Here is a 14389-nt window from a genome sequence, read left to right on the forward strand (position 1 = left end):
TCCCAGATCCAGTTATTCGACCACATTCCTCAGTGACCTACCGTTCACTGTGTAAGACCTACCCTGGTTGGTTCTACCTCACACTTGTCTGCATTAAGTTCCTCCTGCCATTTATCAGCCCATTTTTCCAGCTGATGTAGGTCACTCTGCAAGTCTTGATAGCCTTCCTTGCTGTCCACTACACTCCCGATCTTGGTGTCATCCGCAAATTTGCTGATCTATTTAACCACACTATCATCCAGATCGTTGACATAGATGACAAACAACAATGTACCCAGCACCGATCCCTGTGGCACACGAGTAGCCACAGGCCTCCAGTCAGAGAGGCAACCAGCTACTACCACTCTCTGGCTTCTCCCACAAAGCCAACTCCCAGTGGCCACACATCTTAATTCCACATCCCATTCCCATTCTGACATGTCTATCCACGGCTTCCTCTACTGTAAAGATGAAGCCACACTCAGGTTGGAGGAACAACATCTTATATTCCATCTGGGTAGCCTCCAGCCTGATGGCATGAACATTGACTTCTCTAACTTCCGTTAATGGCCCACCTCCCCCTCGTACCCCATCCGTTATTTATATACACACATTCTTTCTCTCACTCTCCTTTTTCTTCCTCTGTCCCTCTGAATATACCCCTTGCCCATCCTCTGGGTTCCCCCCCTCCCCCTTTTCCTTCTCCATGGGCATCCTGTCCCATGATCCTCTCATATCCCCTTTGCCAATCACCTGTCCAGCTCTTGGCTCTATCCCTCCCCCTCCTGTCTTCTCCTATCATTTTGGATCTCCCCCTCCCCCTCCCCCTTTCAAATCTCTTACTAACTCTTCATTCAGTTAGTCCTGACCAAGGGTCTTGGCCCGAAACATCGACTGTATCTCTTCCTGGAGATGCTGCCTGGCCTGCTGCCTGTTCACCAGCAACTTTGATGTGTGTTGCTTGAATTTGCCGCATCTGCAGAATTCCTCGTGTTTGTGTCTAATCCAATTTACTACTTCATCTTGAATGCCAAGCAACTGAACCACGGTCTGTTGAACAGAGCAATATATCCCTCAAGTGTAATATTTTATACAAATCCTTGAGTATGTGATTGGAGGTATTATAGATTGTTTGTCAGTTGGCAATGTTTGAATCACAGTAAGCAAAGATGTTAGTTTTTGAGATCAGTGAAAAACATTCCACAGCTGGCTATGGTCACAGTTCCATTTTATTCTTGTATATATTTTGGATTGTTAGCGCAATGATAATATTTTTGTTCCATTTCATTATAGGTCTTGATCTGTGCTACTTTCAAAGGGATGAAAATTAAACCTGGTTCAATGGGGAAGCCATCACCAGCAATTAATGTGCAGGTAAACACTGTGTTTTAAATGTTTCTTGAATTGTCGTTGTAGATTCAAATTCCATGCTGCAGTAGGTTTTTTCACTCAGAGTTCAAAATGGTACTGAAACAGACTTTTAGTTTGGTAAATTTAAATCTTCTTACTCATTTTTCCTTACAGATGGTCAGCATAGATACAGCAGGATTAGCAGCCTGTTTTTGTGTATATGACTATTTTGTATGATTATCTACTGTGTTACGTACCCCGTAACTGGGTTGCCAAACCAGCAGAAATGGACCACTTAGTTAGTCCTGATGAAGGGTCTCGGCCTGAAACGTCGACTGCACCTCTTCCTACAGATGCTGCTTGGCTTGCTGCGTTCACCAGCAACTTTGATGTATGCCACTTAGTTGGAGTCTGGATTACTGGAACTAAGCAAGTTTTATTAAAGAAATAAGTAACACAGTACTCTAATCGTAAGGATGTAAATGCAACAGGTTAGCAACGATAAAACACACATGTACACAGAACTAGGATAATAGGAATCAATCAAGCTCTATCACAGTCTAGGGGTAAAATGATCAGTCTCAAGTGATGCAGAGTTCAGTTCAGCTGAGTACAGTTCGCAGTAATCGCTGTTGTGCCGTTGGAGAGAGAGAGAGAGAGAAGGATGATATGCAAATCGAATTCAGACACACCTTGATGTTCTCCGCAGGTAGCTTTTGGGCGAGCCCCTTTTTTAATGTCTTCTGAGGTCACCAACTGTGACCCCTCCATTCCGGATAGGATCGTTCTTCCGCGGTGAATCCAGCACCCAGGCAAGGGCAGACACACACACACCAGGTTCCCGCCGATCGTACCTTTTCACCCTGTGTATCCATGGTCGGTCCCGCGACCAGACCTCCAAAACTTCCACCAACTTGTGGGGGCACACCGCACTTGCGGGGTCTCATTATCTCGTGGTGTCTGTCTTGCCTTAGCAAACCTGTTCCTTTTATCCCCCTGCTGGGGTATCGCTTGTCCATCAAACTTCAAACAGTTCAGGTTCAAAGCAACCAGTCTCTTTTCGTTAATCTCTCTCCTCTCTCATTAACATTTCTGAATGCTGCTCCATTGTCTCACTTATCTCTCTCATTAGCATCAATCTTCTAATAACTTGGTTTTTCGTCACAACTGCAACGTGGGGTCCACAGACCCCTTGCTTAATGGCGTTGGTCCATGGGATAAAAAAGGCTGGGAATCCCTGATTGTGTGGCTTTGTCTGTTGCCTAACGGCAGTTTAAAAGGGTATGGTTTAACCTAAGCAAGAAAACAAAAAGCAGGACACATAATTGGCGGTAATGCACCATTAAGCTGAATGCCAACCGCCGTAAAACAAGATACAGACAGACAGGACACATGATAGGAGTATGTATGGATAGGGTTAGACCCGAAGCCCCTCCATGCAGCTAATAACCCAACATGCAAAAATATCCACTGTGGCAAGGAGAGATAAAAATGAGAAGGAAAATTTTATTAATTTAATTAATAATAATATTCCTATTCCACCACAAAATGAAGCCATTTAAGCCATCCAGGTAAATCACAAAATGCTGGAGGAACTCAGTAGGTCAGGCAGCGTCTATAGAAAAGAGTAAACAGTCGATATTTTGGGCAAGACCCTTCTTCAGTACCTGGATTTGGCCCGAAACGTCAACTGTTTATTCTTTTCCATAGATGCTGCCTGACCCGCTGAGTCCCTCCAGCATTTTGTGTGTGTTGCTTTGGATTTCCAGCCTCTGCAGATTTTCTCATGTTTGTAAGCCATCCTGGTCTTTGGTAGAATCATTCATTACACTGTCCAGCTCTTTCCCTGTAGATACGGCTCAGTCCATCATGGGTAAAGCCCTCGACACCATTGAGCACATCTACACAGAGCGTTGTCACAGGAAAGCAGAATCCATTGTCAGGGACCCCCATGTTCCCTTCTCACTGCTGCCATCAGGAGGAAGGTACAGGATTCTTAGGACTCACACCACCAGGTTCAGGAACAGTTATTACCCTTCAACCATCAGGCTATTGAACTAGAGGGGATAACTTCACTAGTCCCATCACTGAACTGTTGCCACAACCTATGGACTCACTTTCAAGGACTCTTCATTTCATGTTCTTGATATTTATTTAGATTAGATTGTGAGGACATGCAGTCCTCTTTTATTGTCATTTAGTAATGCATGCATTAAGAAATGATACAATGTTCCTCCGGTATGATATCACAGAAACACAAGACAAACCAGGACTAAAAAAACTGACAAAAACTACATAATTATAACATATAGTTACAACAGTGCAAAGCAATACAGTAATTTGATAAAGAACAGACCATGGGCACAGTAAAAAAGTCTCAAAGTCTCTCGAAAGAGACGGTAGAAGGGAGAAACTCTCTCTGCCATGAGCCTCCAGCGCCGTAAACTTGCCAATGCGGCACCCTGGAAGCACCCGACCTCAGCCGACTCTTGAGTCTGTCCGAAAACTTCGAGCCTCCAACCAGCCGTCGGACACCAAGCACCGAGCACCGAGCACCATCTCTGCCAAGCGCTTCGACCCCGGCCCCAGCAACAGGAAACAGGCAAAGCCGAGGATTTGGGGCCTTCCCCTCCGGAGATTCTCGATCGCACAGTAGCAGTGGCAGCGAACTGGGCATTTCAGAAGTTTCTCCAGATGTTCCTCCATGCTTCTCACACCTGTCTCCATCAAATCAGGATTGTGCATAGTACCTACTTACAAATACGATATCATTTCGGAGCAGCCATGCACGCTGCGTTGTGCCGCCATCTTCTCCTCCCCTCCAATTAATAAACAATTTATTATTTATTTATTATTATTTTCTTCCTTTTGTATTTGCAGTTTGTTGACTTTTGCACATTGGTTGTTCGCTCTGTTCCTGCAGTCTTTCATTTATCCTTTTATGGTTATTAGAGTTCTGGAGTATATGTACACCCGCAAGAAAATGAATCTTACGGTTGTATATGGTGATATGTACTTTGATAATAAATTAACTTTCAACTTTTGAACTTTGAACTTGTTCACTTTAATTAATTATTCATTTATTACCTTGAAAGCTGCTGTAATATCTGTTCCTGTCAACATCTGGTATACTCCTGATAAAATATGAATAAACATGAGATTCTGCAGATGCTGGAAATCCAGATGGACACACACAAAACGCTGGAGAAACTCAGCAAGTCAAGCAGCACCTATGGAGAGGAATGAACAGCTAAAGTTTTGGGTGGAGACCCTTCATGAGAACAATAATAGGTGCAGGGGTAAGAGTGACACAGGGCTGGCTTCAATTTGTCCTGACGGGTCAATACAGTGAACTCAGGGAGAGAATACACTACATTCCTAATGTATTCAAACCCAAATTTACCTCAGATTGAGACGAGGAAGACAGCACACCTCTGATAGCTGGAGACCACTTTGCTTATCAAAGCAAAATGCCTTGTTGCATTAGAATTCCTGTTTAACTTGAATCGAGTAAAACCACACAATGTGCCAGATCTACCAGCAGAATCTGACAGATAGAAACAGGATGGGTTTAAAAAAGACTAGTGCACATTTTATTTCTATACTTTATGTCTGAAATGTAACACTGGAATGCTTTGTAGCACTTTCAAACTAGTAAAAGATCAAGCTAATGATATTTTATTGAAAGTCCCACAAATGGTTTTCTCTGCACCAGTCACAGCACTTTAGAACTTTGTTATTTCTCTTGTAGGTTATAGATGAGAATTGTAATGTGGTACCTCCTGGAGTGGAAGGTGACATTGCCATAGATGTGAAGTCTGCTAGACCCTTGGGCTTTATTTCCAGATACATTGTACGGTAATCCTATTCTAAGAATGAGTTTAAATATTTCCAAATTGTCTCAATGTTATTATTTACTATATCATATCGTTTATTGATTGATGAATGCAGTGGTTTGATTTAATGAAGCTGCTTAAATAGTGCTGAATTATGCACTAGAACAATCATAATATTTACCGACTCATTGAATCAGAATCAGAATCACTTTATTGCCAATAGGTGAAATATACCAGAATTGATTGTGGTTCAGTGCCAAGAATAAAACACAGGACAATGCCATAACAGACAACACAACAGCAACCAACAATTTACAAAACAATAATGCAAACAGACATGAGCAATCAACAATTAGCGGAACAGTCACATGTGCGACCACAAACACAGTGCTGGAAATCCAAGGCAACACACACAAATTGCTGGAGGAACTCAGCGGGTCAGGCAGCATCTATGGAAATGAATAGATAGTTGATGTTCCTGGCAAATATCGATAATCAAACTTAAATCAATGTGAACATATGAACAGACTCAATTATAAACAAACCAATGACAGCAGGAAAGACTATTTCTTGCAGGAGTCCCAACGTTGGGTCCACGAACTCCTTGTTTAATGATATTGGTCCATGGCATAAGAAAGGTTGGGAACCCCTCATTTAACATATGTTTTGCAAAGGCAAGTTATTACACTTGAGCAAGCTTTGTTGAGAAGCTGGGTGGCTACAGGAAAAGCTTCAGAGATGAAGTGTAGTCCTGGTGGTGACGGACTTGTAGCGCCTCCCTGATGGCAATTTGGTGAATAGGTGACTGCTAGGGTGGGTGGAGTCAGCAGTAATTTTCTTTACAGCTCTTTGTACTCTGGTGATTAACAGGTCTTTAACTTTTGGTAGCTGACAGAAATGATCTACTCTGCTTGAGTGTACCACTCACTGCAACGTGGACGTGCAACGAGGAGGCTCCCCCTCCATTGGATCTTGGAATCCCTGAGTCTAGGACAGTAGTCCATTTCAATTGACATTGAACTGACAGATTGAAAGCTATCACAGGCCAATCTATTTTTCCTAATGTATGAATATATAATTTTTTCTTTTGGGTCACAGATTAGGGAAGGATCTATTTAGCACACATCCAACTGTGTTGTGACCTCTGCATTACCCTTGCCATCAATTTAATATTTAAAAATGTGACCAACTTCTTTTTAAATAGAAACCTTTAGAGGAGAATGGGCACAATTAGAGGGGAAAGATGTCAGTGATACAGGGAACTGAAAGATACTTGCCCATGTTAGTTAACAATTATGTTAGACCTATTTACTGTGAAACAATTGCTCAAAGGAAAAGGGAAACTTTTTTTGGACTTTAAGTACCCAGGTGATCTACATAAAATGGGTTGGAGATTGCAATGAATGGATTTGAAGGCATCAGGGATAGTGGGATAATCTACCCCTAACATACATTTGACCAGTATAAACAAGCATACCTTGGAATAAGGGAGTGAAATTTTATATTTTTTAAAACATAAAAGTAATGTATTTAAGTTACTGGCATATGACGTATGGCGCATTGTCATAAAATTAACTTTGATTGCTTTGACTATACTATTACCATCCTAATTCTCCTAACTAATATCCTAATTAGGATATTTCCCATCCTAACAGCCCTCCTACTTGTTGGTAGGGGGTCAAGGAGATTGTTGAACAGATAGCAGGGATCATTGACAATGCTAAGGGCCCTACGTAGGCAGCGCACCATAAAAATATCTCTGATAAGTGGAAGACAGGAGGATAGAACCTCCCATCAAGGCTTGGCATAATGGAACTATCTTCGTACCAACTCTGAATCAGACAGCAATAGCATATGTATTTACCTGTGTACTTGCACAAGGCTATGCCTTTGGTTATACCAACCGTAACACTTCTTCATACACATTTTAAAGTATTCTGCCACAAAAGTCTTCTTTCTGAATACAGCTTTAGGAGCATATAATATTAATTTGAAAACTCATCATTTTAAAATCAGACTTTTGCACTACCGTCATTACCTACAGTAACACAAGAACATTATTCTAAATCTCTTATGGGTTTTAACATTGCCCAGATACTTGACAAAGTGAACTCATGTTGTGTGTACCTTACCCAAACAAGTCTAGTGGTCTGTTCAAACCCCATGATTTGATTGATATCTTGATGGGATATCAGGTCAACTTTTTTGGGCATTGTTTTAATTAGAATTCCATAAAGGACAACAATATGAACATTGTGGTAAATAATAGCTTTGAGATATTCACAGGGTATTAAATATTGTTTATACTCAAACAGTACCTTAAATTTATTTTCCAGTATTTGTACAAAACCCTCTTATGCATGTTTTCCCCTCAAGTTACAATTACCCTATGTTTGGAATATAAAGTCATAAAGCAACATTAAAAAGTACATATTTTAAGTAACTATTGAATTTCTTTTGAACCTTTGAGACACTTGTACGTTGCTAGGATCAGCCAGAACAAACTGCTGCAACCCTGCGGGGAGACTATTATCTGACTGGAGACCGTGGCCGAGTGGATGAGGATGGATACTTCTGGTTCATGGGAAGAGCAGATGATATAATTTTATCATCTGGGTATAGTTATTTAACCATCTAATCTTACTTACTCAGTTTCACAGTTGAGCACTTTAAGGTTTTGACAGGTATATTATACATTACAATGTAAGACAATCATTAAGCGTTTGGTACTTCACAAAATATTCCAAAATGTTTCAAAAATTTTTCACTGCAAAATCAAGCAAGCAAGCTCCAAACAAGACTAAATGCACTAACCAAAGATGTTAATTTGCATATTTGCAGACTTGTTGACCATTTTGTGATAGAAAATTAATTAAACATATTTAAGTTATTTGGTCAGATCAATGAAATGACAGTCATTAATTTCATACACTTGTGGAAAGGAAAAGACGACAAATATAACCATATAACAATTACAGCACGGAAACAGGCCATCTCGGCCCCTCTAGTCCATGCCGAACTCTTACTCTTCCCTTGTCCCACTGACCTGCACTCAGCCCATAACCCTCCATTCCTTTCCTGTCCATATATCTATCTAATTTAACTGTAAACGACAACATCAAACCTGCCTCAACCACTTCTTCTGGAAGCTCATTCCACACAGCTACCACTCTCTGAGTAAAGAAGTTCCCCCTCATGTTACCCCTAAACTTTTGCCCTTTAACTCTCAACTCATGTCCTCTTGTTTGAATCTCCCCCACTCTCAATGGAAAAAGCCGATCCACGTCAACTCTATAATTGAAGGTACATTCATGGGGCTCTTTATTAGGTACAGGAGTAGAACCTGGCGTGGTCTTCTGCTGCTCTCGCCCACCCACATCAAGATTCGTCATGTTGTGTGTTAACAGTTGCTCAACTGCACACAACTGTTGTAATGTGTGGTTATTTGAGTTATTGTCACCTTCCTGTCAGCTTAAACCAGTCTGGCCATTCTCCTCTGACCACCCTCATTTACAGGTGTTTTCACCCACAGAACTGCTGCTTACTGGATTTTTTTTTGTTTCTCACACCATTCTATAAACTCCAGAGATTTTTGTGCATGAAAATCCCAGATCATCAGCAGTTTCTGATGTATTCAAACCACCCTGTCAACAATCATTCTAAGGTCAAAATCACTTAAATCACACTTCTTCCCCATTCTGCTGTTTGGTCTGAACTGAATCTCTTGACCATGTCTGCATGCTTTTATTGCTTTGATTGGCTAATTACTTACTTTAATGAGCATAATAAAGTGGCCACTGTATTCAAAACACAAAATAATCTGCAGATGCTGGGGTCAAAGCAACACTCACAACATGCTGGAGGAACTCAGCAGGTCGGGCAGCATCCGTGGAAAAGATCGGTCGACGTTCCGGCCCAAAACGTTGAACCGATCTTTTCCACGGATGCTGCCCGACCTGCTGAGTTCCTCCAGCGTGTTGTGAGGGCCACTGCATTCAGTTTTTTCTGTTAAATGAGTTAAGAATTCGGCATATAGGTAGTTGAAGTTACTATTCATTGCAATAGCAAGTCTGGAGCTATTGCAAACTGAAAAGTAGATGTGATTTTTTCCCCCATTAGATAGCAAAGTATGCAAAAAAAAAAGTGCTGTACTCCTAGAAAGATAATCTAATGATAATAGTCAGTTTTATAATCATTAAATCAAATTTAGATCAGAAATAAAAGTTATTTTGTTAATTCAACATGTAGTGCTGGAAATTTAATCTGTAGAAATTCTGCAGCTTCCAATTTCCCAAAAGAGACCGCTGCTGCAAAGCACCCAACTAAATGTTCAAGGGTGGCAGTACAGAGGATTGGAACCCTCTATCCTTTAGAGGAAATATAATACAATACCAAGACAAACCCCTTCTTTCTAAAAATGTACTATATAAAATAGTTTGGGGGGGGGGGAGAAAAAGCAATAAATGAGTTATGAATAATTAACATATGACTCCTTAATTAAAATATTTATTGTTAAACTTAAGATACCGCATTGGACCATTTGAAATAGAAAATGCGTTAATAGAACATCCAGCAGTGGCAGAGTCTGCGGTGGTTAGTAGTCCTGATCCCATAAGAGGAGAGGTACGTCTTGAAGTCTACATATTTAATCAACAGCTCACCATTTAGTAAACTGTATTGCTTTGCAAGACTTCAGTATCATTAGCAGGATTTGCATCTAATAGAAAAGTGCTGAAATAATTAAGTAATAGCAGGACTTTTACACCATTATATTGAAAGCAAGCAGAGATGACCTTGTTTTATTAAAAGGAAATAGTGTATGTTAAATTGATTAGATTTGTTTGAGGATGTAACAAGCAGGGCTGAAGGGAAAGCCTGTAACAATTTTGGTTTCATTAAGGTTATTGCACCAATGAGAACTCATTGGGGATAATCTATTAGCTTGATGAGAGGGTTAGTTATCCAACAGAAACCAGACAGTGGGGATAAACCAGTCATTTTCCATTTATCATAAGACATTGGAGGAGAATTACACCATTTGTCCCATTGAGCAACTTGTGGAGGCCAGAGAGATTATAGTTGAGGTCTGCTATTTACAATCAACGTAATTCACTTTGACGAAGGAACCCTGTATATTTTAAGTTTCCCATTGCACCTGTGCAAAAAACAATAAACTTGAAGGTTTATCATAGCCACATTTAATGATGATGCAATATAGCTAGAATATATGTTCGGAGGATAGCATCAGGGCACTGCAAATGGACATAGGACTGAGTAGCTAAAATTTGACAATTGGAAGAATAATGTGGGGAAGTTGAGGTTAATTCTAAGAATGGAATATTGCTTAGAGATACTACTAAAGTCTGCAGAACATAAATGTGGGTGTACATGTACAGTACTATGCAAAAATCGTAGTTACCCTAGTTTTTTTTTTCTCCTCTTTAAAAGTATAGTTTCAGATGGTATGGTCTCCACAGAGCCCTGATCTCGGTATCACCAAGGCTGTCTGATAAAACAGAAGCAAGTGAGACAGACAAAGTCTGCAGAAGAACTGTAGCAAGTTCTCCAAGATGCTCGGAACAGCTTACCAGACGATTTTCTTATAAAACTGTTTGATAGTGTACCTAAGAGAATTGATGCAGTTTTAAAAGGTCACACCAAATATTGATTTGAATTAGTTTTTTTTTAAAACTGTGTCCTGAGTTCGAATCCAGCCAGCTGGCTCCCCTACACGCTTTCCATCCGTGCTGGGTTACAAGCTGGTGATCTCTTTGGAAACTCACCCGGCAGAAGGCAATGGCAAACCACTGCTGTAACTTGCCTTGTACGCGCTTCCCCACTACGTCAGAGAGGCATGGAGGGAAATTGTGCGCTAACCAGAGAAACTCCGAATGTGATGTACCTTTCCTTTCCTTTACTGCACTTTATAATAATTTTTTGATATTTAGGAACTTTTCATTTCATTATTTTTGAAAGCATCAATGCAATACATTTTTTGCATAAGACTGTACATCAAGCACAAAGAATGCGAACAGGTACAGCAAGTAATGAGGAAGGCAAATGAAATGTTGGCATTTACTGTAAATGGAATGGAATAGAAACTTGGGGAAGTTTGGGATTAGCAGTTTAAGACAATGGTGAGATCACACCCGGAATGTAGCACACCTGGAGTCAATTTCTATTGGAATTTAGAACAAGGAGCTTATTAAGATGTCAGATTCCATGGTGGTTTAACAGAGCAGATGCTGAGAGGATATTTCCCCTCATAGGACAGTCTAGATGTTGAGGGTATAGTTTCATTTACAGATAAACAGTATTGCACAGGAACAAGCCATTCAGCCCATGATGCCAATTTAAACTGCACATCTATCTCCCACCATTCCTGACTCACAGGAGTCTAAGACAACATTTCAGGCAGACAGTTCTATTTCTGGCTTTATTCTAATTACATTTCTGGAGTAACTGAATTACATATCCACTAGCTTGCTTTTGATCTATAACAAATATACTAGTGTACAATCAGGTACAATACAAAAAATGCTTGGTATATCTGTTTATTATTCCTAAAGCTATGCTTCCAAAAGACCATTACATTTTTAATGTTTCCTTTTTAAAGAAGTTGTCTTTCTTTAAGGTTGTGAAGGCATTCGTCATTCTAACACCTAATTTTACCTCGCATGATCCTGACAAGTTAATTAAAGAATTACAGGAACATGTTAAGAAAACCACAGCACCATACAAGTACCCAAGGAAGGTCTGTATTCTTCTCATATTGACTTTCTATATTTTGTATTAACAAATGCAGATTTAACAAGAGGTAGTGTAATTTTTGCAAGGCTAGTCATAATGAGTGATGAATGACCACAAGTTATTGTGACATTGTGTACTTTTATTGTAGGTTAGTTTTTGGGGTGCAGTCATTTACAGATATTAAAATAGTCATAATACATATGACATCCATCCTTTATAACAGGGGTTTTCAACCTTTTTTATGGCATGGACCCTTACCATTACCTGAGAGGTCCAAGGACCCCAGTTTGGGAACAATGTAACAATTCATTTAAACCATTTCTTATAAGCTACAAGGAGGAACATCACACATATACTGAATTAGAAACTGTGCAAGTGAATAAAGGAAAAAATGTACACTTGCTTTATTTGAAAGCATCTCATTTTCAGAATACCCTTTAACATGTCCCAGAATTTCAATTCACCAGTTTCTTAGTTTAAGTACTAAAGACTGACAACTTTTTTTTTCTTCACAGATTGAATTTGTAAATGAACTGCCCAAGACCATTAGTGGGAAAATCAGAAGAACTGAGTTACGAAAGAAAGAATGGGGAAGTGTTAGAAGTTAAATCATTTTTGTACATCATAGAATGGAATCAATTTATGCTTTTATATTTAGCTGATGATTTGAACAGATTTTACATTGTACGTTAGCAAATCTTTTGTCTTGTACTGTTCAAAGGCACAGCAGCTTTTGCCCTAACATTCATGCCATTATAAAAATTTGTATGTATTTCTACCATTACTTTTGTATCTAAAGAGACATTATACACTTACTGCAGTGCAAGACACCACATACTTTGAATAGTAGGCCATTTTTCACTTTAGCCCTTCTGGCCCCATGAGCCACACCAGCCCAGCAACCTGTCAAACCCGATTAACCCTAACCCAATCACAAACCAATTTACAATGGTAAATAAACTGGAGCACCCGGGGAAAACCCACACATTCCACAGGGAGGACATACAGAGACTCCTTATGGAACAGCAGTGGAACTGAACTCCGAAATGTCCTGAGCTGTAAAAGCTTTGCACTAACCGCTCCATAACAAAGTTCAAAAATAAGGGATAGATACAATCCGAGAAAGAACACCTTTATTTTATTAATCCAAATGAAATATAGTAACTTTAAAAATATTTTAAATGTTTTACTTGACTCACTTTGATAAATTATTTGAAATGTTGTAAATTATTACTTGACCAAACAATCTAAGGCCAAGAATAGAGATCAGATGTGATTTGAAAGCCAAAGCAATCATGTGTTCCTAGTAATTATATCCTGCGTTGGAAATGTATTTACATGAACTCAAAAGGGAAAATGTTAGTACTTAACTAGCTACTCAGAGCATATTCTAAAACCCCTATATATCTAGCATTTTGTGAGCCAGTATTTTTCTTAAGCAGTATCTTAGGATCAAGGATGACTTGCTTACACTCCAGTTTTTTTGGGTTGTTAAGTGGCTAATGCAACCATGGTGGGGAAATGCGGACTCTTCCACAACTGTGGACTGCAAGGTGGCTGACAGGTGCTACTAATGCATAGCCTCAAGGTCCTCTATTGCCATAAAATCTCAAAGTGGATCATTGGCATGTATCAGGGCAGAACCCCTACCACCTCTATCTGGTCAAACACATGTCCCACGTTCCACAACGTGGTTGAATGTCAGTGTGGCAAAGCACGGTGTATTCAGTTGTTGCAATGTTCATTAATAAATATCAAAATAATCAGTACTAAACCAAAACACTGTATCAGAGTCAACTGTCAAGGTCTCAAAAGAATGGTTTCTCTTCTCTGCCATCAGACAACACAACAGAGAGTCTCTTTTATAGAAGGGAAAAGTAGGCATGCTGAAATAAAAATGTACAACTTAAGCTGAATGGACGTCTATAGGGAGTCTGAATTTATCCAGTGGAATTTTCTCCACAAAGATTTCCACTGCAAATAATTGCTTTGCCCATATTTATCTTTTTATGACAGGATATCTAGTTTTCTTTCTAAAATTTCTAACTTCCTGACCAAAAGGTCCCTCTTTTAAAGGCCATATGCAGTCATATATGTAACATTATCCAGCTGAATAAATGACCAACTCCATAAAGTTGCATACCCAATTCTCTCTGGATGTGGTTTCGGGAGTCTATACATTAAGCAACAAGCTACCCTTGTCAATTCATCAAAGTCTGCATTCCCACATATGAGCAGGGCTCTGGAGCTCTTCACTTGTGAAACAAATTCATCTAAAAACTTTCACTAAAGGTACTTAAGTAATTGAAAAGTCCTTCATAATAGGTGCACTTACAAAGCATCTTATGCCCTAACATCCCCAAGTACTTGACATTTTTGCAATGCAGTTACTTTATAAGGAACTTAAAAATAAGAGTATAAAAATATAATTGAAATATTAAAACATTTAAAAACAATTAAGCTAAATTATGGAA

The 14389-nt window shown here is 39.5% G+C and overlaps 1 protein-coding gene across 10 annotated transcripts in view; it reads left to right on the forward strand.

The window, feature by feature from the left end:
- acsm3 (acyl-CoA synthetase medium chain family member 3) overlaps nt 1–14283 on the forward strand; it is a 44563-nt gene extending 30280 nt beyond the window's left edge. For 2 of the 10 annotated variants that reach the window (XM_063059286.1, XM_063059296.1), the window contains exons 12-17: nt 1273–1353; nt 5081–5182; nt 7654–7781; nt 9689–9788; nt 11800–11919; nt 12431–14283. In XM_063059286.1, coding sequence (XP_062915356.1) covers nt 1273–1353; nt 5081–5182; nt 7654–7781; nt 9689–9788; nt 11800–11919; nt 12431–12523 — 624 coding nt within the window. In that variant the 3' untranslated portion in view covers nt 12524–14283. Of the gene's footprint in view, nt 1–1272; nt 1354–5080; nt 5183–7635; nt 7782–9688; nt 9789–11799; nt 11920–12430 lie in introns of those variants that run through there. The other 8 variants (XM_063059291.1, XM_063059293.1, XM_063059290.1 and 5 more) reach the window with 7 other exon arrangements.
- The last annotated feature ends 106 nt before the right edge of the window (nt 14284–14389 follow it).

This window comes from Mobula hypostoma, chromosome 9, assembly GCF_963921235.1.
Source record: "Mobula hypostoma chromosome 9, sMobHyp1.1, whole genome shotgun sequence".
Lineage (NCBI taxonomy): Eukaryota > Metazoa > Chordata > Chondrichthyes > Myliobatiformes > Myliobatidae > Mobula > Mobula hypostoma.